Source organism: Stegostoma tigrinum, chromosome 2 (assembly GCF_030684315.1).
Source record: "Stegostoma tigrinum isolate sSteTig4 chromosome 2, sSteTig4.hap1, whole genome shotgun sequence".
In the NCBI taxonomy this organism is placed as follows: Eukaryota; Metazoa; Chordata; class Chondrichthyes; order Orectolobiformes; family Stegostomatidae; genus Stegostoma; species Stegostoma tigrinum.
In genome coordinates this window covers 146,532,827-146,558,218 of record NC_081355.1, presented here as the reverse complement: position 1 = coordinate 146,558,218, position 25,392 = coordinate 146,532,827, and the positions used below count along the sequence as shown (strand labels likewise).

At 42.4% G+C, this 25,392-nt stretch overlaps 1 protein-coding gene across 6 annotated transcripts in view; it reads right to left on the bottom strand.

The window, feature by feature from the left end:
* The window catches only part of prkag2a (protein kinase, AMP-activated, gamma 2 non-catalytic subunit a), a 447,918-nt gene that overhangs the window by 277,128 nt on the left and 145,398 nt on the right, over positions 1-25,392 (bottom strand). For all 6 annotated transcript variants that reach the window (XR_007249582.2, XM_048551429.2, XM_048551437.2 and 3 more), the window contains one exon: positions 2,333-2,404. Coding sequence is in view for 5 of the 6 variants with exons in the window: in XM_048551429.2 (XP_048407386.1) it covers positions 2,333-2,404 (72 nt within the window). In the remaining variant the exon portion in view is untranslated. The remainder of the gene's footprint in view (positions 1-2,332; positions 2,405-25,392) is intronic.

The window sequence follows — 25,392 nt, the reverse complement described above, 5'->3', positions numbered from 1 at the left end:
TGATGAAAAAAACTTACATTTAAGTAGCACCTTCATGACCACTGGACATCTTATAGTGATGTATCAATGAAATACTATTTGAAGTGAAGTGACTGTTAGAAAGCAGGCAAATTACACACATAACAATATAATGATGGCCCTGCTTTGATCAGTACATTATTCCAGTCCCATAAAGTGCTTTAAAATTATTGTAACAGTACACCAGAGGAGAGGGCCATTTGTTCCATCATGCACATGCCAGTTCACTGCAACAGCAACTCAATTAGTTCATCTCTGCTGCCTTTTCCTTGCAGTTTTGCATCCTTTAATTGCATTTGGAATCAAGAATCTATCTAGCTTTGCCTTAAAAATATTTAATAACTCTGCATTTTGACGAAGGGAATTCCAAAGACTCACAGAAAATAACATTTCCTCACCTGTTTTAAACAGGTGACTGCTTAGCTTTTAAAGTGTTTGTGTGTGTGTGTGTGTGTGTGTGTGTGTGTGTGTGTGTGTGTGTGTGTGTGTTTTTCAAAGAGATAGCGAGAGAGGTGAAGTTTCAATTCCCAGAGTTATATGATACTAGGCCTTAGTTACTTGCCTATGGTTGGAATTTGGTTACTTGGATTGAATAATACTTCGTATTAGAGTCAGTGTTTTCTGTAAACGTGAGTCCATCAGACAAGTCAAATGAGAACTTTGTGTGCTTTGATTAAGGGTGTCACAGCGGCTCAGTGATGAGCACTACTGCCTCACAGCGCCAGGGACCCGGGTTTGATTCCACCCTCAGGCGACTGTCTGTGTGGAGTTTGCACGTTCTCCCTGTGTCTGTGTGGGTTTCCTCTGGCTGCTCTGGTTTCCTCCCACAGTCCAAAGGTGTGAAGATTAGGTGAATTGGTCACCCACAGTGTCCAGGGATGTGCAGGCTAGGTGGATCATCTGTTGGAAATGCAGGGTTTCAGGGATAGGGTAGGGAGTGGATCTGGCTGGGATGCTCTTCAGAGGGTTGGTTTGGGCTCGACAGGCTGAATGGCCTGCTTCATGCTGTCTATGATTAAAATCACTAACTTTTTTGGCAATCCCAGGAGTGGAGAAGCTTGTAAAATTAAGTCACTTTCCAAATGGATCATTACCATGTGGTTTAAAGGTGGCTGTGAGGTTCATTATTATCAATATCTCTTGTGCTCCCCCGTTCCCCTGATGATTGACTTCAGGATCCCAATCCTGATTTTCTAAACCCTCCACAGTTTCTTTTTTTTATCTAAATGTTCCTCTGACAGCGACATATTGCTTACTGTCCATTCCCTTTGCTCCATCTCTGGCAATCAATCACTCTTTCAAGTATTATCTACTTGCCCTCCAAGAGCTCCAGCCCTAGAATCATCATCTTCATTCAATATCTGTTCCCTTGAGCCCCGAGTAAGACTCAGCATCCTTCCCAGTGAGCACACCTGCTGACCTCAGATTTGGCTTTGTCATACTGAACGTGTGTCAACTTTCCAACACAACTTTGCTTATGAGAATAGTGGAATCCCTAAAGTATGGAAAGAAGCCATTCGGCCCATTGAGTCCCCACTACGCCTCCAAAGAGCATCCCACCCAGACCCAACTCCCCCACCTTATCTCCACAACAGCACATTTAGAAGCTAACCCGCCTCGATTGCACATCCCTGGGCACTGTAGACAATTTAGCATGACCAATCCACCCTAACCTCCACATCTTTGAACCACAGGAGGTAACTGGAGCACCCAGAGGAAACTTGCACAGTCATGGGGAGAATTTGCAAACTCCACACTGATAGTCACTCAAAGCTGGAATTGAACCCGGGTTCCCAGTGCTGTGGGGCAGCTGTGCTAACCAATGAACCACAATGCTGCCCTAGTTTGCATTGAGAATTTTAAATTGGAGTAGGAGGGGGATTTATTTAGAATCTCTTTTATTCAGGCTATAGCCTTTCACAGATGACATAAATACCATGAGTAAAGCGGGGAAAATTGTAAAAAAAATGGTACTAAGCGGTTTACAAATAAAACCATCATGACAGGCAGGCTAAATGTTTTGGTTCCAATGACCCTTCCTCAGAACTGCGTCACCAGACTCGAAATGTTAACTCTGACTTTCTCTTCCCAGATGCTGCCAGACCTGCTGAGCTTTTCCAGCAACTTCTGTTTTTGTTCCAGATTTACAGCATCTGCAGTTCTTTTGGTTTTTATGACAGACAGGCTCCTCTGTAAAGTGGTCCTGAGCTTACTAAATCAATACTGCTGCGTTGAGAGTCATTTTGTCAATGAAGCATGGTGGGACGTTCGCATTTTGTGACCCATATAAAATGAATAAATTAACCATTCGTACCTTATGAGAGACATCTTTTTCAGAGGTTTCTACATCGCCATCCAGGAAAGGCATAGCAAACGAACTGAGGTCCTAAGTGCAAAAAAAAGCAACACGATTATCCAATTTATCTTGACAAGAACATGTACTAAACTGAGCTATTGAGTTCTGTGATCTAATTTTGTGCACTTCAAATTCCAAAAACAGAGAGGAAGCCCCCCTGAAACAATTTCTAAACAATTACAATCTTCACAAGCCACCAAACGTTAAGCGGAATATTTCACCAAATTTACTCCAAATGCAAATTGTGACTATGCAAATACACCGTTTACCTGTTACAACGCTTATGAAAGCTGTTCTTAACTACCTAAGCAGTTGATATGTAACAATAAACTTTTTACTCTTTATGGACTCCTCCTGAGGCAGGAGAAGATGTACCAAGGGTTTTCAATTCCAGGCCAGTTGACATTGTTAGCTGTTACATGTCTTACAGTCAGTGCTCCTTTAAGAGGCATGCTCATGGTAGCATCACTACATCATAGCATGTGAACCGACAGCATAAAGATCTCATACTCCATCTCACCTTGGATTACTTGAAACATGAGATCTAATAAATTTCTTTGCAAGGAGACTTGCTCGTATTTTTGGGAAGAATCTAAACTAGATTGGCAGGGAACAGGAGGTAAATTCAAAGCAGGAAACAGCAGCCAGAATCTCAACAATTAACTCTAAGAAGCGGAAGAAACAGAGGTTAAAAAGCGTACAGCACAAGATTCTGGTAATGTTAAATGCTAGGTATGAAAATGGATAGATTGCTGCAAGGAACACAGAGCAGCCGAGGGCGTGAATAGGGACTTGGTTTAAACAGGCATCTGTCATCCCAGGATATAGAGTTTTCGGGCAAGATAGAGAAGGGGTTAAAAAAAGCAATCCCCAGTTTAATCCTTGACGCTGACCCCTCAAAGGAGGAAGAGTAATATTCATCCTCTCAATTTGCTGTAAGTATTGGCTTGAACATTTTTGTAAGCCTTTCCAGCTTACAGGCTCTGACATCAGGCATCAAAACTGCCATGCTTTCTGCCCACACTGTACTTTTTTCTCTTTACTTCAAATACTTATCGAATTATTACCTTAAAGGAAATAATCACATCTGCATCAACCTCTCCCTTGACAACCACTCCACACCCCTCACTGCGTTCTCTCGCTCTCTCAATGAAAGTGATGAATGATAACCCCTCTTGTCACCAACACATACTGCCAGAGGAAATCATCTTGTCTATTCACCTCTGTCAGAATGTTACATAATGCATCTTCAGTGTATCTCTATGGTTCTAGCAACACTCAAAGCTGCACGCTGTGGAAGTTACTTGCTGCATAACTAACAAACTTTAATAAACTCTTTGTCTACTCTACATTCACATCTGTGCATTTCAAGACTCTATTAGCCTTTAAGAAAAACATGGCTTCAGTCAGATCTTCATGAAGTTACATATTTGGAAGTCTCATCCACCTTTTCATTTGCACGTTCAGGCATAAAATTGCCTTTGCCTTCTGTACTTTCCTTTCTTGGCCACATCTATTGTCCTGGAATCGTCCACAGTGGCACCGAACGCTGGCTTATCAATGTTCAATATAGTGGAGTTTAGTTGAATTTGTTCAGGCTGTACAGATACTTCCCCCTTTTGGATTCTCTAAACTTCTCACAAGCTTGCACGACTGAGCAGATAAGACACTCTCCCATTCTGCTACACAAGTAATTGCCTGTTTGGTTTCATCTTCACTGGCACGTCGACTGACAGTCGTGCCACTACTGATTAAAGTGCTTTTCTTTGTATATTGATGATTCTCTGGACAATTTGACTCCAGTGTTATCAGTCTATTTCTAAAAAATATTTACAAAGTGGCTCATCGTCCTGACTGGGCACGTCAAAATATCCCAGATCTTGACTGAGAAATTTAGCCCTTTTAAAATATTTTAGCATCTACACTGCACACCTGAACTTAATACAGTCCAATACGATTGATGATCACTTAACTGTGGCAGGTCTGTGATGTGCATATTCTTTTACAGGTACTGGAAATGGGAAAGCTTGAAAGGTAAACAGGCTACAGCCTTTTTAATATCCAAAGAAGACAACAACTAGCTGCAATTTTACAGACTCTTATACATAATAATATCTCAAGGCACTTCACAGGAACAACTGAAATAAAATTTGACATCGAGGACATAGAGACAGGTGACCAACTAGTTGGGTAGGTTTTTAAAGGAGAGACAGGCAGAGGGGTTCAGAGAGGGAATTCAAGGAGCAAGTATCTGGGAACATGTGGCATGGCCACCAACTTTGGAGTCATTGAAACAGGGTGCATGCAAGAGGCCAGCACTGGAGCACTATGGTGATCTGAGGGTTCTAGGTGACAGAGGGTTCCCAGGACAGGGCTGATTGAGGTCATGAAGTCTGAGTTGCAAATTTTGAACCTGAGACATTGCCAGACTGGGAAACAAGAGGAAATGTGTGAACAGGACACGAGAGCAGAGTTTGGGTGAGCTGATGTTCACTATGGGCCGAGAAGGAAGGGCAGCAAGGTAAACACTGCCACTGTTGAGTATAGAGATAAAAAACTATTATTTGTGAGGGTTTCAGCAGCAGATGAGCTGAGATAGTCGTAGAGGGAAGGGAGACATGCAATGTTACACAGTTACAAAGGTAGACTGTCTCACTCTTGGAGAGATTTTGGGTTTAGAAGCTGAGTTTATGGTCAAATAGATAGGCAGTACCTTGAAAAATCTCAGCCTCAGGGAGAGTGATGGAGTCAATGGCAGAGGTTATAGCACAGCAATAGTTTGTGCAATGGAAGATATATATTCGGCGTGAACATGAATGAATGAAATGTGACCAAAACAGGGTCACTGGGCTAGTTCAGGAAACAGCCACTGCAATGGGAAGGCAGCAGTTTTGCCAATCCAGTAAGACAATATGAAATCTGTGATTTTGTGAAGAGGAGTGACACAACATTTCAATCCAAAGCAATGTTGTAATTGTCAGATCACACCCAACTTGGTTCAGCATTGCACAATGTTAAACATAAGGTGCTATTGTGCTGCTTAAGTTTAGGTGCACAATCTAAGGCTGTGTGTAATTACCATGCATTTTTGAGATTAATGCTCAGGTTAGTTAACAAATTAGACTGGAAAAGAGAAATGTTAGTTTTCTTTCATAGATTCATTCAGTGCAGAAAAGGCCCATTGATTCTGCACTGACATAACTATCACTAAAGTTGCGCTCATCCCAAATTCCTGCACTTGTCCCTAATCCTTGAATAATATTCAGGAAAATAGTTTCTGAAAACTGTAGGTGTTTCAGCTCCAATAATAATTTGGGGGTGAGGCACCGTGCAGAGGTGATGTTGGAGAGTCAGTAAACCTGTAAGTGCAGGTCACTTGCAAGTACTGTCAGACTTAACAGAAATGGAGAGAGATAATGGGAACTGCAGACGCTGGAGAATCCAAGATAACAAAGTGTGGAGCTGGATGAACACGGCAGGACAAGCAGCATCTCAGGAGCACAAAAGCTGACATTTCAGGCCCTGGGGTCTAGGCCCGAAACGTCAGCTTTCCTGCTCCTAAGATGCTGCTTGGCCTGCAGTGTTCATCCAGCTCCACACTTTCTTATCTCTATTAATGGAAATTGACAAGGATTGGAAGTCTGAGTATGATGCCTGACCTTTGAACTCGCTCAGCATGGACCCAATCTGTGGATACCATGGTGGGTTCTCCAGACAGACTTGCTGGACACAAGGTTGTGGTGGTGGTTGGGCAGGGAAGGGTGTAGTGGAACATCACTCCTGCTCTTCCCTTAGTCTGCAAGCAACAATGTTTTCTCCTATAGGTAACACAGCATGGAGCTGGAGAAACACAGCACTGAGGCACACCGTTGGGAAAGCACAAAATAAATTGAAGACTTTTTCTTTAAAAGAAGTTACTCAGAAGCAAAATTCTGCAAATGTTGGGGAAAATGGAGGGGAGGGGAATGAAATGACAAAAGGTGCAAATGTCAAAACGTGTTTTGAACACTCAAATAAAACCCAAGTATTGTGGATGCTGGAGATCTGAAATAAAAATAGAAAGTCTTCTTCCTCAGAAAGTTTCTTCTTTGGACGAGTCATTGAACTTGAAACATTAACCATTTTCTCAGCAGCTGCTATCAGACCTGCTAACTTTCTCCAGCATTTTCTGTTTTTTATAGTACTGTCTGACAGCAAAGTGAAGGGATAAAGAAAGAAACAGGGCCAAACCAATCCAGCAGAAAGAAATTCTCTGTAATTTCTTGTGGTTTCACGCAGAACAGTTGCCATACCAACCTGTGATGCACCCAGATAGGATGTTTTCTATGTGCATCTGTAAAAATTGATAACAGTCTTTGTGGATGTGCAGAATTCAAGGAGTTAGAGGCATTAGTGTGCTTTCTTGACTACAACATCAATGTGCATGCACAACGATAGATTGTTGATGATATTTACTCCTAGAAATTTGAAGCTCTTGAGCATCTCCACCTCAGCATCATTGATACAGAAATAACTCCACAGATGCTGGTATCCTGTTACCAAGTCACCCCTTATTTACATGCCGAATGTCCTTGACACTGATCCAGCTCCCTCAAAGACAGCTCTCAGAGTGAGCAGAACCTCCGATACTCTTGTTTACATCTGTCAGCCAGGGCTCCCTGATTGGACCAGATTAACGGCCCCACTCAGGGAACTCATATTCTATGAGGTCCTCGTTACAATCATGCAAGCCATGCCTTCCATTCTGGTTCCCAAGGTCAGTGACCACCTTCTTTGACTTGCTGACAGTGAGGAAGAGTGTTTTGTTCTTACACCATGCCACTAGGCTCGCGATCCTTTTCCTGTACTCTTTGACTCCAAATTGCCTGCACACAAAAAGCAGGACAAATCTAACCTGGCCAATTACCACCCCATCAGTCTGCTCTTGATCATCAGTAAAGTGAAGCAAGGTGTCACTAACAGTGCTATTAAGCAGCACCTGCTCAGCAATAACCTGCTCATTGGCACCTAGTTTGGGTTCTGCCAGGGCCACTCAGCTCCTGACCTCATTACAGCCTCGGTTCAAACATGAACAGCAACTCATATTCCGCTTGACAACCCTGCAGCCCAATGGTGTCAATGTGGATTTCACAAGCTTCAAAATCTCCCCTCCCCCCACTGCATCCCAAAACCAGCCCAGCTCGTCCCCGCCTGCCTAACCTGTTCTTCCTCTCACCTATCCCTTCCTCCCACCTCAAGCCGCACCTCCATTTCCTACCTATTAACCTCATCCCGCCCCTTTGACCTGTCCATCTTCCCCAGACTGGCCTATCCCCTCCCAACCCCCGCACCTATACTCTCCTTTCCACCTATCTTCTCCTCTATCCATTTTCGGTCTGCGTCCCCCTCTCTCCCTATTTATTTCAGAATCCTCTCCCCATCCCCCTTTTCTGATGAAGGGTCTAGGCCTGAAACGTCAGCTTTTGTGCTCCTGAGATGCTGCTTGGCCTGCTGTGTTCATCCAGCTTCACACTTTGTTATCTCAGATTCTCCAGCATCTGCAGTTCCCATTATCTCTGAGCTGGATTCCAGAGGTGTGGTGAGAGGGACTGTCCTTGATATGATGGTCATATTTGATCAAGTGTGGCGTCATGGAGCCCTTGCAAAACTGGAACCAACGGAATAGTGGGTAAACTCTCACTGACTGGGAGTCATGCCTGAATTGTAGGAAGACGTTTGCAGTTGCTGGATGTCAATCATCCCAGCTCCAGGGCATCACTGCAGGAGTTCCTCAGAGTCAGGCTCAGCTATCTGCAGCTACTTCATCAATGGCCTTCCCTCCATCATGTCTGAAGTGCGGATGATCACCAATGATTGAACAAATTCCTCAGTTACTGAAGTAGTTCATATTAAATGCAGCAAGATCTACACAATATCCAGATTTGGGACTCACAAGTTACAAGAGACAACTACATAATTGCTGGACAATGACCACCTCAAACAAGAGAGAACCAAGTCACTGCCCCATGACATTCAATGGTATTCCCATTGCTGAATCCTCCACTAACAATATCATGAGAGTTACCATTGATCAGAAACTGGACTGGACTAACCACATAAATACTGCAGCTATAAGAGTAGGACAGAGGGAGCCTAACTTTTGGTTGGATCCGAAACGTTAACTCTGATTTTTCCTTCATAGATGCTGCCAGACCTGCTGAGCATTTCCAGCGACTTCTGTTTTTGTTCCTGATTCACAGCATCCGCAGTTCTTTCGGTTTTTATGAGAGCAGGACAGAGGCTAGGAATACCACAGCGAGTAACTTGTCACCTGACTCCCCAAAACCTATCCACCATCTACAAGGCTAAGTCAGGAATATGATGAAATATTCGCTATGCACCTACAAGGGTGCAGCTCCAACAACACAAGAAGCTTGGCACTTATCAGTCCATCATGAGGGGCAGGGAGGAATTATGGGAGTATGGTCATTTAAACATAGAGACTGGAGGGCTGGAGGTGAGAGCAAGTGGAATTCTGTCATAATTCTGGGAGAAAGGGGTAATGTGTAGGTAGGAGTGTGTGTAATAGATAAGACACAGTGGTGGGCACTGTCAGCCACAATGGAAGAGAACTGTCTGTACGATAAAAAAGAGGAAGACATACTGAAAGCATCAGTTTGGAAGGGTGTGTACATCTGAACAGACACGTCAGAGGCAGAGAAACTGGGAGAATAGAACAGAGTCTTTACAGGAAGCAGGGTGTGCAGAAGTGAAATTGCGGCTTTTCTTCTATTTTCATGCAGACTTCTTATCAAATGTATCTAATTCCAGCCAACAGCCACATTTTAACTCCTGAAAACTTTTCAAACTTGTTCTTGGTTATTTCATAACATTGTGCTGAGCAGATATTTACAGATTAAGGGTCTACTGTCACTACAGTTTGAAGTGACAATGAGCACTACCTTTCAGGTCTGTCAGATGGATATACAGAGATACAAATCTCAGATCTGCTTCCACAGTATATTCCACATTACCACAGCAGGATTCCATCAGTTTGACATGTTAATTCAAGCACAACAAGGCATTTGTAATTCAACAGTCACAAGATCCCAGTGGATAAAACTATTCAACCTATATTAATTCATCCATCCACAGAGATAGCACCTATTTTTTAAATTTGCATAAGAGATTTATTTCAAAAATATGTCTCAAAAGTCCTGTCTAGGTGTTGTTCATTTCTTGTTAAGATTGATATCAGTAGATTCTTAAAGTGACCTTACATTAGGATGTGTCCTAGCCTTGCTCCCATTGTTGAATTTCATTTAGCATTGTGGATTAACCTTCCTCATACCACTCATACACTTCTGTACGATCACCTCTCAGCCAACGCTTCCAAGTAGAAATAAACTAGAATGCTTCAGCTTTGCCTCAGTCTCATTTCTCTAGCAGTTGAATATTTTCTTATGTTCTTTATCGACACTTTTTATGGTTTTGAAAACTTCTAGCCTTATCTTGAAGAATGACAGTCCCAATATCCCAAATCCATTCTTATAACTGAAGTTTCTCATCCCTGGCACCATTTTTGAAAATTTCTTCTACATTCCCTCCAATGTGTTAAAATCTTTCTTTTAATGTGGCACTCAGATCTGGACACAATATTCCAGTTGAGGTTTTATAAGTATCTTGCATGAGTTCAGCACCATCTCTTTGCTCTTGTACTGTCCGCCTATATGAATAAAACCTGGGATACTCTATGTTTTATCAGCTACTCTACCTATTTGCAAAGATCTATGCACTTACACACCCAGGGCCCTGCATCCCTTTGGATATTAGGTCACCTATTTTGTGCTGTCTATCTATCCTGTTTCTACCAAAATACATTACTCACTTCTCTACATTAACATTACCAACAATTCCACAAACTTGTTTGCATTCTTTAGAAGTTCTGCATTATCCTGGTCATAGTTTACAATGCTTCCAAGTTTAATATGATGATTTGAATTTTGAAATTGTCCTCTGTACACCAAGATCTAGATCATTAATATATATTAGAATTGGGGTGGCACAGTGGCCCAGTGGTGAGCAGTGCTACCTCACAGCACCAGGGACCTGGGTTTGATTCCACCCTTGGGCAATTGTCTGTGTGGAGTTTGCACGTTCTCCCTGTGTCTGTGTGGGTTTCCTCCAGGTGCTCTAGTTTCCTCCCACAGTCCAAAGCTGTGCAGGTTAGGTGGATTGGCCATGCTAAATTGCCTGTAGTGTTCAAGGATGTGTAGATTAGGTGGGTTATAGTGGGATGGGTCTGGGTGGGATGCTCTGAGGGTTGGTGTGGACTTGTTGGGCCAAAGGGCCTGTTTCCACACTGTGAGGATTCTATGATCTATGATCTAAAAGCAAGGGTCCAATAATGACACCTGGGGAACTCCACTGCAAACCTTCCTCCAGCCCCCCAAAAAACCCTATTGACCATTTTCTCTCTTTCCTGTCTCAGTCAATTTTGTTTTCATATTTCTGCTGCCCATTTTGGTCAATGAGATGTAACCTTCCTCACAAGTTGGTTGTGTACAATTGTGTCAAATGCCTTTTTGAAAGTCATGTACATCACATCGACAGTATTAACCTCATCAATGCTTTCTTGTTACCTCTTCAATATAAAACTCCAGAAAGTTAGTCATAAATGATTTCCCCTTCAAAATCTTGCTAATCAACCCATCTTTTTCCATATGACTACAACTCTACCCCAAATAATTGTTTCTGATGGATTATGGCTGACACCCTGTAATTCTACGCTCACCTCCTTTAGTATCCCTGGATGCATCTCATGACTTATCAATTTTTAAGTACCAGTATCCAATCAAACACTCCCTCCCAAACAATTCTGAACCCATCCATTGGCAGATTCCTCCTCTGTCATCATGGCCTCCTTGGTAAAGATGAATGGAAAGTATTTGTTTGACAGCCATTCTTCTTGCCTCCATGTGTAGACCCCCTTCTGGTCCCTTACTGGCTGCACTCCTCCTTTATCATCCTTTTATTATTGATCTGCCTTTTGGATTTACTTTTATATTAGCACTAGCCTTTTCTCATAATTCCTCTTTGCCCCTCAATAGACATTTTCACCTCGCCTCTGAATGTTCTTTTTTCCTCTTGGTCCCTAACTGTATTTTGTATCTGATATTTACCATAAGCATACTTTTTCTATCTATCTCAATTTCTATATTCTTTTTCATGCAGGGGGCTCTGGACTTGTTTGTCCCCCCTTCGCTTTTAAGGGGACATGACTCTCCTGTACTCTCGATCAGTGGAGGTATATTCCCTGAAGATAGTCCATTGTTCATCTACAGTTTTTGAGTGTGATCTGATGCAGTTCTGTACTGAAGTTAGCTCTCCCCCAGTTAATTACTTTTACTTTATGCTACCACTGTCTACATTCAGGTAGTTAAATTTCCCAGTTAGAACTATTCTCTAATGTTGGAATTTCTCTCTATAATTTCCCTGCAGATTTGCTCCCGAACAAACTGATGGTAAGCCATCTTCTTAAATTGCGAATGGAGATGTTCAATGACTTTGGATATGGAAGTGAGATTTGAGATGGGGCCATAGTTTGCACAGACTGTAAACGGTATACTACAGCAGGACATACCCAATTTCTCAAATATTCTAACAATTCTACAGTGTAGCCTCTTTAAGTGGCAGTGACAACATCATGTTGGATATAGAACATGAAGTGACAGGGCCAGGGTTAGCAGAATTAATGAGCCAAGCTTTGAAATCATGCATGAAGGTAGCATCTTTTCAAAAGAAGAAATTACTTCTAATATACTAAAATTTAATGTAACTGTTAAGAAATGTAAACATTGCACAAAGTAAGTTTGGCCATGAAAATTAATAAATGGGTAGATAACACACCAGCTTCAATGCCATTTACTCAACACTGCCTGCCAAATGCTTCAGGTCCCGACTCGAAACGTTGACTTTCCTGCTTCTCTGAGGCTCCCTGGCCTGCTGTGTTCCTCTAGCTCCACATTGTGTTGTCTCTGACTCCAGAATCTGCAGTTCTTGCTATCTCCTCTCTACTATATTTTTACATTTGGTCAAGAGTCAGGAACATAGCCCAATCCATTACCAAACCAGCCTTCCATCCACTGATTCCATCTATACTTCCTGTTGCCTCAGGAAAGCAATCAACATCAAAGGGCCCTCCTACCCCGGTTACACTCTCGTCCATTGGGCAGAAGATATGAAAGTCTGCATACACATAGGAATAGATTGAAGGACTGCTTCTTCCCCGCCGTTAATAAGTTCTGAAAGGGCCTCTCAAATTTTAAATTTAATTTGATCTTGCTTTCTGTGCACCTTCTCTGCAGCCGTAACACTGTATTCCTCATTCTGTTCTAATATCCGAATGCGCTTTGCATTGTAAGATCTGCCTGTACTGCATGCAAAACAAAACTTTTCACTGTACCTAGGTATATGTGACAATAATAAATGAAATCAATCAACATGGTTATGAAACAGATGTACAAATCAGACAATATAGAAAGAAATGCAAATCTGCAAAGAGTAAATGAAAGCAGAGAGCCATTCCTATGAGTGTAATCCTCCCTGCTGCATTGTCTACATGTGTCCACTAAATAGGAATTGTGTATTTTGCGGTGTAGTGAAAGTGAGGTGGCAAAAGTTTCCACAGACATTCTCCATACTCTATTCACAGCAGGTTTTGCAAGAACTGATAGATTTCTTTCAAAACTGTAATTCCAAAGCTGAAAATGCTGTCATCAAACTTGTGTCAGATTACATTCGCAGCACTGAAACAGGTTTTAGGGACACCAGGTTCATGGTGGTGTTTATGCTCTACTTGAGTTAGTTTGACTGACAGCAACCTGGGACCCGGGTTTGATTCCAACTTGGGTGACTGTACGGAGTTTGTACATTATCCCTGTTTCTGCTTCGGTTTCCTCCTATAGCCTAAACAGCTGAGTGGATTAGCCATGGAAATGCAAGATTACAGGGATAGGGAATGGGGGAGTGGGTCTGGGTGGGATGCCCTTTGAGGGTAGCTACGGACTTGATGGGCTGAATGGCCGTGTTCCACACTGCAGGGATTCTGTGATAATGCTCTAGAGACACAAGTTCAAATCTCACTAAGGCAGCTAGTACACTTCTAAATTCAACTCATAAATTTGACTGGTCTCAGTCATCGTGTGCAGAGAATAAAAACCACTGTTGACTTCTGCGAAAAAAAAATCCGGTTTATTAATGTTCTTCAGTCATAGAAATTTGCTGACCTTATCTGGTCTGGCCTTCATGTGACTCCACACCAATAGTAATGTGATTAACTCTTTAAAATGATAAAGAATGCCACTCAGTTCAAGGGCAATTAGGGATGGATAGCAAATACTGGCCTTGTCAGTGATGCCCACATCCTATAAACGAATAGGAGCAAAATTTCAGAACAGGAGGTGGGGAGCTCAGAAGATTTAGGACTGAAATGTGGGGATATATTCAAAGAGTGTGAATCTTTGGGAGTTCTCCACAGAGGATGCTCAGCCACTGAGTATCATTAAGGCAGAGATCTATAATTTTTTTTTAAGGTATTGAGGGAGTTATGGCATTGTAGGGATTGTGCGGGAAGGTGGTCAACCATGATGGTGGATCAGGTTCAAAGGTCAATATGGTCTACTCTAGCCCCTACTGTAGAAAGGGTGGCTGCAAACTTTATGCAAATGATATCAAGTCAGTGGTACTTCAGTTGGCTGAGCCAGCTTTCTAATGCAATCTCAGCCAGTATCCAGGCAGGCTGTATTCCACCACAGGCAAGTTCTGGCTTGTTTTTTCAATGAAACTCATCCCTGGGATGTAAAGTCCAAAATTTATTGCTGCTCTCGAATTGCCCATGACAAGCTGATGGTGAGTCACTTTCTGATCTAGTGGTTTGCTTGGTCATTTCACATTAAGAGTCAACAACATTGCAAGGGGACTGGAGTCACACATAAGCCAGATGGGACGGCTGGGTGAGTGGAACAGGTGGGTTTTCCATGACAAATTGCCGGATTCATGATTGTTAGAAATTCTTAGAGGGCTCGATAGGGTAAATGCAGAAAGGCGGTTTCCCCTTGTGGGAGAGTCTAGGACCAGAAGGCATACTCCCAGAGTAAGGGGGTACATATTTAAGACAACTATGAGGAAGAATCTCTTCTCTCAAAGGGCAGTTATTCTGTGGAATTCTTTACCACAGACAGGTCTCATGTCTCAGTCCGTAACTATATTCAAGGCTGAAATTGACAGATTTTTAATCAGTAAGAGAATCAAGGACTGCAGGGAAAAAGCAGGAAAATGCAGGTTAGGATTATCAGATCAGCCATGATCTCACTGAACAGCAGCGCAGACTTGATCAGCTGAATGGCCTACTTGTGTTCCTGTGTTTTATGGTTTTAAGATAAACATCTTACTCTAGATTCATTAATTAATTGAATTTAAATTCAACAGCTGTTGCGGCGGGATTTGAACTCAAGTCTACAAAACACAAGTCTGAGATTCCTCTGGATTACCAATACAATATTGCCCCCATGACAATGAGGAATGGTTTAATGTAAGTTTTAATCTATTAAAAGTATTAGCTCAGGAAACAAACAGACATTCTAACTGAATTGCTGCAAGGAATCCTTTAACATATCTGGATTTCAGTTGGCGTAACCTTAAATTCTTATCGTTAATGACAAATTAATGGTTGTCAGATTAGACATATACAAGGCTTAACACAAAACTACTTCCGTAGCCTTCGTGCTGCAGCTTTATTCCAACAGCAGGTTGCAATTTTCTCCCATTTGTTTGAAAAATCCAATTCAGAAATGGACAGAATTTCTTCGGAGCTGATTTTGTTTTCTTTTAAAGTGTGTAAAAAGCCATCCGTCCTCTCTAAATTGAACGGTTTTGCAGGGGTGGACTAATTTCCCACGGCAAGGGAAAGATTCATTCAGACCTCTTAATTATCCACTTCCTGTGTATCTATTTCTCTCCTAAATCCTTTCACACTACCTTCCTCCCTGGGCAGTCCATTTTTTTGGTGGGAAGAATTAAATTCTTGCTTCAAGATTATAAATTGTAACTGGTGCCTGCTAAGATTTAGGCAATTAAACTTAATCCGATTTGTCAAATGCTCTTCCAGCAAGACACATGAGTAATTCAACAGCAGTCAGTAACCAGCGGAAGACAGAACAGCAAAGCAAATGTCACCCTATGGCTGCTACAACTCGCACCTCCAGAGGGTTTACATTGTGAAGTGAGAGAAAATGCACACACATGCAACATGTGTCAGATCCCTCTGTGGTGCAATATTGAAGCAGCACCAAACCAGATTGTCACTAAATGCCAAGAGAACAACTCTCTGCAAGAAAGACTGTTGACTGTTTTGATGTGCACTCACTCACACTGAGTCATGCTTGGTCTCCTCCATTTCCCATGGCTATGCCACTTTGCCTGGGCACTTCAGCATGGCCAATCCACCCTAACCAGAATATCTTTGGAGAAAACCAGAGCACCCGGAGGAAAGCCACACAGACACAGGGAGAACATGCTACCTCCACACTGAAGATCACCCAAGGCTGGAATCAAACCCAGGACCATGTGGTTGTGAGGCAGCCACCGTGCCAAATGGTTGCAGGATTACTTGTAAAATTAACAGTAAAAGTAGTTCCTAGCGACTTTGATTGGGCTACTTAAGCAGTTTTGTTTTAAAATTTGTTTCCAAGGTAGTTAACGACCTTTTTGCAATGGAGTGAAAATTTGGATAATTAATTAAACACAGCTACTGCAAATGAACGAGCCTGAACATGTCAATCGATACAATTACTTCCAACCACCATTAACCGTGATTAGGTGAGTTAATTTTAAAACTATTCTGCCAGCAGGAAACTATCAATAAGATCAGCTGTTCCTCAGCTTCCTGTGTTTCAACAATCTGCCTCCATGGATTGTCAAAGATCTTATGCATATGCACATTGTCCCTGGGCTCAAGGCCAAGGCATTGCACTGACAAAAAATGGCCATGATCTAAATAGCCCAAACTACATTCAGCCATGAACATAACACAACAGCTCACTCCTCCTCCAGCTCCAAAACAGAAACTCTGAAGGGATTAACCCAAACAATTATTTGTCTTGTTCCCACAACAAGAACAATGTGACCTCCACAGCAACGCAGACCCACACACAGTGAAAACACTCCCAGTAACTCTAATGGAAATATCACTAACCTCAAAATAACACAACAGAGTTTCAGGTAATCTTCAACAAAACAGTTTGCCACATCTTGACCGATGAAACTTTAATTCCTGGCTTCATTAACTTTGAACGTGGAGATAGGTACGGGAGGTTACACTTTTAAACTTGCCCCTTAGTTTGTAAAGGCATGAACTGAAGTCTTGCTTGTGAAAAATAAGCCTGTTCTTCAGTCATATCCCTGATCAGATATAACACTTTAATAAACCCACACTATTGTAAACACTGTCTTTCAATGGTGCAAGCTCACCTCAACAATAAACACTATGATAACTGAAATCACATAATATTTATTTTCTATGTAAAAGTTTATCAAAATGAGGGATACAGATGCTGGGGAATGGGAATGATTACCATTTCCATTACTCAGCATCGGCTTCACGCATTCACGTGAAGGTCAGATGCAGTAGAAAGGGACAGATTTTCCAAGGTGTGATGACCTTATACAGATCGCCACTCCATTTTTTCATATATAAAAGGACCAAGCTTTGAATTTCTGACAGGAGATTCTGATCAGGGTTCCTTCAGAAATGCAGAGCCATCCTTCCATTCTAACAGTATCCTCGTGGTGCAGAACTGTCAGGGGAAAGTAAAGTACAGCCCCCTTTCTCACAGCAGTCTGCTGCTGCATTCTGAAATGTAAAGGTCCAGAATAACAGGCTGTCACTTGTGTTACATCTAGTCAGGGCTATGACTGAAAAAAAGACTCATTTTTCAAAAGTAGGTCTACAATTCATGTCTTTACAAATTAGGGGGCACGTTTAAAAGTGTAACCTCCCATACCTAACTCTATGTTCAAAGTTAATGAAGCCAGGAATTAAAGTTTCATCGATCAAGATGTGGCAAACTGTTTTGTTGAAGATTACCTGAAACTCTGTTGTGTTATTTTGAGGTTAGTGATATTTCTATTAGAGTTACTGGGAGTGTTTTCACTGTGTGTGAGTTTGCGTTGCTGTGGAGGTCACATTGTTCTTGTTGTGGGAACAAGACAAATAATTATTTGGGTTAATCCCTTCAGAATCTATGTTGTGGAGCCTCTGGCAAACTGCAAGTAATTAGGTAAATGTGAGATTAAGTTTGCAGATGGGTAGGGGTATTAGGGTGCCAATAGCGATAGGATGCAATGTGGGCAGGGGTTAGGATGCCAGGGGACCAGATGTAGGAGTTTGGGCTTTGGGTACCAGGTGTGGGGTGGTGTACCAGGTTGATATGATATCAAATAGGAAGGTAGCCAGACAAGCAGGGTGCAAAGGAGCCAGTTCAACAATGCAGTGTCTTGAATACCTGGGGAGGGTGGGTGTCAAGTCAAGGGCAGGAGAATGAGGGTTCAGGTCAGGTAATAGGGGAAGGGTGAGCAGATCAGGAGTGGGGGGAAAAGGGGCAGTGCACCACAGCAAGTGAAAGGGACAGAGATCAGGTCCGGAGCAGGGAGGGAAGAGGAGACTGGGAGATATTTTCTAATCAACCTGTTCAGAGATGTTATTACTGAAACAACTCCACAGAAGCTGGTATCTGTCACCAAATCACTTTTCATTTATAAGGAAACACAGTCTTTGACTTCAGTACCGTCTCTTCAGAGTCAGCTATCAGAGTGTCAGCGTCTCTGACATTCCTGTTTTTATCTGTCAGCCAGGGCTCCCTCATTGGACCAGACTAACAGCCCCAATCAGGGATCTCACCTTTTATAGCGGTCCAGCTGGCTGACTTCATTATGATCACAACATCTATGTACCACTGGAGCATGTGAGAATTGGACCCAGGCCTCCTGACGCAAGGCTGGGAGCACTACTATTGCGCCACAAGAGCCCTGAAAGGGAATCTTGGGTCTGTTTGCAGGACAAGACAGACTGGCTCCCACTGTAGGAAAGGCAGATTGGATACAGAGCGGCAAGGAACAGCAGGTCCGGAGTAGGGGAGGGTGGGAACAGGTCCTGGTGGAGGTAGGCTCTTGGGTCCAGAGCAGTGTAAGTGGGGGAAGTGAGTCAAAGGTGGGGGCTTAGCATGGGGGAGTAAGATTAGGGAATGTTAGATCTGGGGTGGGGAAGCGGGTGGGGATTCAATCTGAGATAGTGGAAGGAGTAAAAATATATTTCACAAAGAACCCAGAAGACCAAGATCACTTTTTAGGTTTCATCCATCAGTTTAACCTGGATTCAAATGCCATTTCCATACATGAAAAGTCGCTATGGTATAGTGTGCACAACACAGGAAATGTCTTAACTGATATGTGCCAATATTTATTCTCCAAATAAGCCTTCTCCTATCCCTCTTCATTTCACTATCAGCTAAGCCTTCCATTCTATTCTCTCTCGTGTATTCACCTACTTTACAATGAAATGTATCTATGCCATTCACTTCAACTACTCCCTGCCGTAAGAAGCTCCACATTAGAACCATCCTCTAGGCAAAGTAGTTCCTTCTGAATTTCTTGCTTCATTCATCATTGACTATCTTATATATCTAACTTATTGTGCTGCCTCTCATTTTGTGAAGTTACACTTGCGACGTTTCAATTTTAGAAATGATTCTGATGTACTTTTCAGTGAAAGGTTTCCATTGTAAATGGCGTCTTTACATAAGAACTGTGACAGCATCTGCATGGAGCAAGCCAACAATTAATAATGAAGAGTCCATAGCTTTACTTCCTGTTAATGACAAGTGTCAGCTCAACACAGTTTAAAAATAAGGGATAGGCCATTTAGAACAGAGTTGAGGAAAAACGTCTTCACCCAGAGAGTGGTGGATATATGGAATGCTCTGTCCCAGAAGGCAGTGGAGGCCAAGTCTCTGGATAGTTTCAAGAAAGAGATAGATAGAGCTCTTAAAGATAGTGGAATCAAGGGTTATAGGGATAAGGCAGGAACAGGATACTGATTGTGGATGATCAGCCATGATCATAATGAATGGTGGTGCTGGCTCAAAGGGCCGAATGGCCTACTCCAACACCTATTGTCTATTGTCTATAACTCCATTCTGAGAAAAGTTGCTGGGCTCAAAACATTAATTAAAGTCTCTCCCCACAGATGGTGACAGACCTGCCAAGACTCACCTTTCTCCATCACTTTCTGTTTTTATTTTGGCTTGACTCAGCAATTCACATTCCTCAGTCAAAATGTTCATACACATCCCCGCTGAGGTATCTCCAGTGCGGCGTCAAGAGGACATGTTGACAGGATGATCAGCATACTTGCCTTCATCACTCAGACCCTTGAGTATGGGAGTTGGGAAGTTATGCTGAGATTGTACAGGACATTGGCGAGGCCTCTTCTGAGTGCAGTCCAGTTCTGGTCATCCAGTTATAGTAAGGATATATAGTAAGGAGGCAAGGGAAAGACAAGAGTGGACATTAGACCAGTGGAAATCAAGCTGGAGAAGTAGGAACAAAGAAATGGTGGAGGAACTGATTATGTACTTTGCGTCAATTTTCACAGTGAAAACAACAGGAGAACGCCAAGAGAATCGGGTGACATGGGTGGGTGCAGAAGCAGTCAATAAGAAGGTGTTGGGAAAGCTGAAAGATGTGAAGATAAATAAATCACCCAGGCCAAATGGACTACACCACAGATTTCTGAAGGAGATAGTTGAGAAGATTACACAGCCATTGGTGGTGATCTTTCGGAATCACTGGAATTAGGGAAGGTTCCCAAAGAGCTGGAAAATGGCCAGTGAGCCTTGCCTTGTTCGTTGGTAACATTTGAAAGCCCATTATTAAGGATGAGATTGCGGGCTACTTGAAAGTGAATGATTAAACAGGGCGCGGTTCACACAGCTTCATCAAAGAGAGTTCATGCCTGACAGATCTGTTAGAATTCTTTTGAGTAGGCAATGAGCACATTCGGCAAAAGAGAACCAGAGGACATGATCAATTTGGATTTCCAGAAGGCATTTGACAAGGTGCTGCACAAGGAAGTTGCTAACTGAGACAAGAGCCCATGATATTTGGGGCAAGGTGCTAACATTGATTGGGGATTGGTTGACTAACAGAAGGCATAGAGTGTGGATAAAGGGGTCTTTTTCAGGATGGCAGCCAGTGAATAGTAGAGTTCTGCAGGGGTCAGTGTTGGGACCACAACTATTCACGTTTTACGTTAACCATCTGCATGAAGGAACTGAGGGCATTATTATTAAATTTTAGATGACACAAAGATAGATGGAGGGACAGGCAGTGCTGAGGAGATGGGGAGGCTGCGGAAGGGCTTGGGCACATGAGGTAAGTGGGCAAAGAAGTGGCAGGTGGAATACAATGTGAGAAAGTGTAAGATTAGGCACTTTGGTAGGAAAAACAGGGGCAGGAAAGAACTATAGAAATCTGAAGCACAAAGGCACTTAGGAGAGCTGGTTCAGAACTTTCTTAAGATTAATCTGCAGGATCAGTTGGCAGCTAGAAAGGCAACTGCAATGTTAGCATTCATTTCAAGACGGCTAGAATACAAGAGCAGAGATGGACTGTGGTGGCTGTATGAGACTCTGGTTACACCACATTTAGGGCACTTTTGGGCCTTCAATCTAAGGATGGATGTGCTGGCCTTGGAAGGAGTCCATAGGAGTTTTGGGAATGAAGGATTTTTCATTTGAGGAGCAGTTGCGGGCCCTGGGTCTGTACTCAACAGAGTTAGAAGCATGAGGGGGCATCTGATTGAAGACTACTGAATATTGAGAGGCCTGGATAGAGTGGACATGGAGAAGATGTTTATACTCGTAGGAAAGACTAGGACCTGATGGCACAGCCTCAGAGTGAAGAAATAAATCTTTAGAACTGAGATGAGGATGAATTTCTTCAGCCAGAAGGTGGTTAATGCATCGAACTCATTGCCACAGAGGGCTGTGGAGGCCAAGTCAATGGGTGTATTTACAACAGAGGTAGGTTCTTGATTGTCAAGGGGATCAAGTTCTACGGCGACAAGTCAGGTGAATGGGTTTGAGAGATATATCTTCCATGAACAAATTGCAAAGTAGACTCAATGGCCAAATAGTCTAATTCTGCCCCTATATCTTATGGGCTAAAAGTAAACAGCAAGATTAACTGGATTACTCTTCAAAAGACAGTGACCTGATGGGCCAAACAGCCTCATTGGCAGTTATGATATGACTCTGTAACTCACTCAATCTTAGTCCAGAAGTATGGTATTACAAATTGTTGGGAAAGAGGTTCAAACCAGTATTAGACACCTTTTAGTTGCATGAAATCCATGCTCTGTTAGTGCTTTCTCTTTCAGTACAGTAGAATGCAAACAAAAGTTTTTGTTTCTGATTAATATTTGGCAGATACTATGATGCCTCCATAATGCTAGTCAAATAATAAACACGCTTTCATTTTTAGAAACAGAGAAGCTTTTCCTCCCAAAATCTAGGAATGGATTTGCCGAGGCGCTGTGTTACCTGCCCTCCTGGCTAAAATGTTAGCAGCAAAGCCCGAGAGAAACTCCAGTCCTCAAGAATGGCAGCATTGCTCCGTGTTCCTTGTAGTGCTGGTGGGAGTGGGTCACTGCTGGGTCACCATGCCCAGGAGAACAAGAAAATGTGGAGTTAGGTGACCGTCTGCAGGGAGCTGAGGGAAAGGGAATGATGGCACAGTGGGAAGATGGTAGAAATGGGCCAGGGGACCCACAAAGGAACAATCCTAGACTCCTTGCCTCAACTTGGCCAATGACAACCTGCATTATTAAGGCCATTGAGTTTCCTGTACGGAGTAGGTCTCCCCCAACCATGGGGCAAAGTAGTGACTGGGGTGGGATGAAGCTTTTGAATCAATCAACCAAGTAAAGCAAGCAGGTAAAGGCTTCAATGTTCACCAGAGCAGGTCCTTTGATGCCTCCCCAACAAATCAACGATGAGCAGTCATTCCATTGATGATTCCCTGCCTGACAAATTTAAACTACTTTCTGCACTTATATCATTATCCTACTGTATTTCCTTTTCCAATGCTGGCATACAGCGAGTGCTGCAATGCATTTCCAACATTTTTCGGTTTCGTTTCTTGTGGTTAAGCTCAAGAATTGCTGAATCATTAACAATGAAGATGACGCAGCAGCAGCTGGCATAATCCATTCCAACATTTCTTCACTTCTGCCCCCCATTGAAATGCTCAGAGAACAAGAAAGGCATGGACTAACTGTCCAACATCGGATGCCGAAATAAAAACTGAAGAAAAAAAACCCAGAAAACTCAGCAGGTCAGACAGAACCTGCAAAGCAAAACAGAGCTGATGCTTCGGATTAAGATGATCATGAGATTTGCCGGAAGTTTATACTTTTGATGAAAGATCACACTATTCCCCCTTTGGAAAGTTGCACTAAACCACTTTCAACGTAGTTATACGGTATCTTTCACTGAGTATGAAACATTGATATGTTAAAACTCTCACTTCACCGAAAACTGCAAGTGTGAAAATGCATCACTATAAAAACCACACACAACTTTCACCTGATTAACCATGGACTGCAAAGTCTTCCCTGAATAACTGAAGCACAGAAACAAACCATTTTAAGTATTTTCTATGACCCTAGAGAAACCCTTTACATCAATCTTTTACAAAAATTCCCTAAGGCAAGTGCACAACTCATAGATCTTCAGATAAATGCAGAGAAGCACGAAATGTTATGTTTTCGTAGGAAGAAGGTGTTAATATAAAAATTAAAAGGTGTTGGAGAAAAGGTACCAGGGCAGGTATATGTGCAAATGTTGTTGAAGGTGTCAGGGCAATGTTGAGAAAATGAACGAAAAAGACAAACGAGATCCTGGGCTTTCTAATTAAGGCACAGTAGAAAGCAAAGCAGTCATGATGAACTTTTATGAAGCACTGGTTCAACCTCAATTGGTAACAAAGTGTGGGGCTGGATGAACACAGCAGGCCAAGCAGCATCTCAGGAGCACAAAAGCTGACGTTTCGGGCCTACACCCTCTCTGATGAAGGGTCTAGGCCCGAAACGTCAGCTTTTGTGCTCCTGAGATGCTGCTTGGCCTGCTGTGTTCATCCAGCCTCACATTTTGTTACCTTGGATTCTCTAGCCTCTGCAGTTCCCGTTATCTCTCTCCAACCTCAACCGATGTCCAGTCTGGCAGCATATTTTAGGATATATCTGAAAGCAGTGGAGTGGTTGCAGAAAAGATACATGAGAATGGCATTACGGCTAATGGTTTTCATTTCCACAGATTCAACAAGGTAGGGCAGTTGTTTTTAATGAGAAGGTTGAAAGGAGATACTGCAGAGGTATTCATACGGGTGTGGAGAGAGTAAGCAATGACAAATTATCCCCATCGGCTGTAAGATAAACAATTAGATAATACAGTGACCAGCAAAACAACTAAAAGTGAATGAGAGAAACACATTTTTAAAAAAATGTAGCAAGTGGTTAGGATCTGGGCACATGATCTCAAAGAATAGTGGAGGCAGATTCAATTATAGCATTGGAAAGAATTTTGGATAAGAACCTGAAGAGAACAATTTGCAGGGCTATGGGGAAAGGGGCAGGCAAGTGAAGTTGACTGAGTTGCTCTTGCAGAGAGGAGGCACAATTGGACTTTGCAAAGAGATTGTTCTAAGCATGAAACCACAATGGTTAATTGTACAAATTTCCACAAGCACACTCGATTTTTGTCAATGCTCTGGAGGCGTCAAACCACAGCTGGCAAGTTACTCAAAACATAAAGATGGTTTTACTGCATATCTTCTCAAAGATAAAAAATAAGTCCTGCAGTGAGAAACTAACCTGTTGCTCAAAGGATTTCAAAATAGCTGGGTGAAGGCCAGACTTTGACACTGTTAGGTTTGTGTACTCACTGGCTTTTACAAAAGGTTTTCAATTTGCTTTGTTCAACAGGTCCATAGAATTATGTTAAACACTTTGTGCATCATAGTGCTGTGTTTACCATGAGAGGGAGAAAGTAAAACCAATTGCAAACAAACTGCACTATGTCTCATTGTGAAAACATCACTGCCCACACCATCATTGTCCACACACAATGGCTACTCAGTTTGAACTTTCCTGACTTTACAAGTAGATGTCAGCTTGTTGTATGTCGGCCACAGTTTTCGGGATAAAATAGTGGAGCTAGGGGCAGGGCAAATACACGCATAACCAATAAGTAACAACAGTTTGGTAATAGGCAGCCGAACACTAAATTCCAAAAAGTGAAGAAGTGGCCAATTATTATTTGAAATCCTTTTTCCTCACTTGTTGTTTCAGCATGCAACTTGACTATCAAGCCTGTTTATCATTTATGCCCAGTCCAAAGAATGGAGAACAAAAGGGAAGACATCTGTTTTAATGTTCATGCATTTCAAGGTTACCCATCCTCTAAAGGCTGGAAAACAGAAAAATAATTCTCATGTTGTATTTTTGTATACAGAATGGAAACTAGGGTCTTTTGCTTCAGAAGCATGGCTCTATACCTGCTAATGTTTGTGTCTGAGGGGCATGGAAGGGGATGAGGGGCTAAATTTTGCAAGTTGCACTGTAATGATAGAGTATAGATATGCAGGCAGCCTTTTAGAAAGGCCCATTTTGGTTCTGAGAGACAGCAAATCAGCTCCCAACATCACTCCTGTGCTCCCTGAACCTCACCCCTTGCATTCACTCAACATCTTTCCACTCACCCATGTGCTCCAAAAGTACACACCCAATCTCCATCGTGAGGAGATCGCTCAGTATTTTTGAAAACAGGCATTAAAAATATTACAATTTAATACAGCTGCATGTGATGCTGGAGGTCCTCAATAAATTCCAAGGTGGGAGTGGACTCAGATGGTGGGAGATTGTG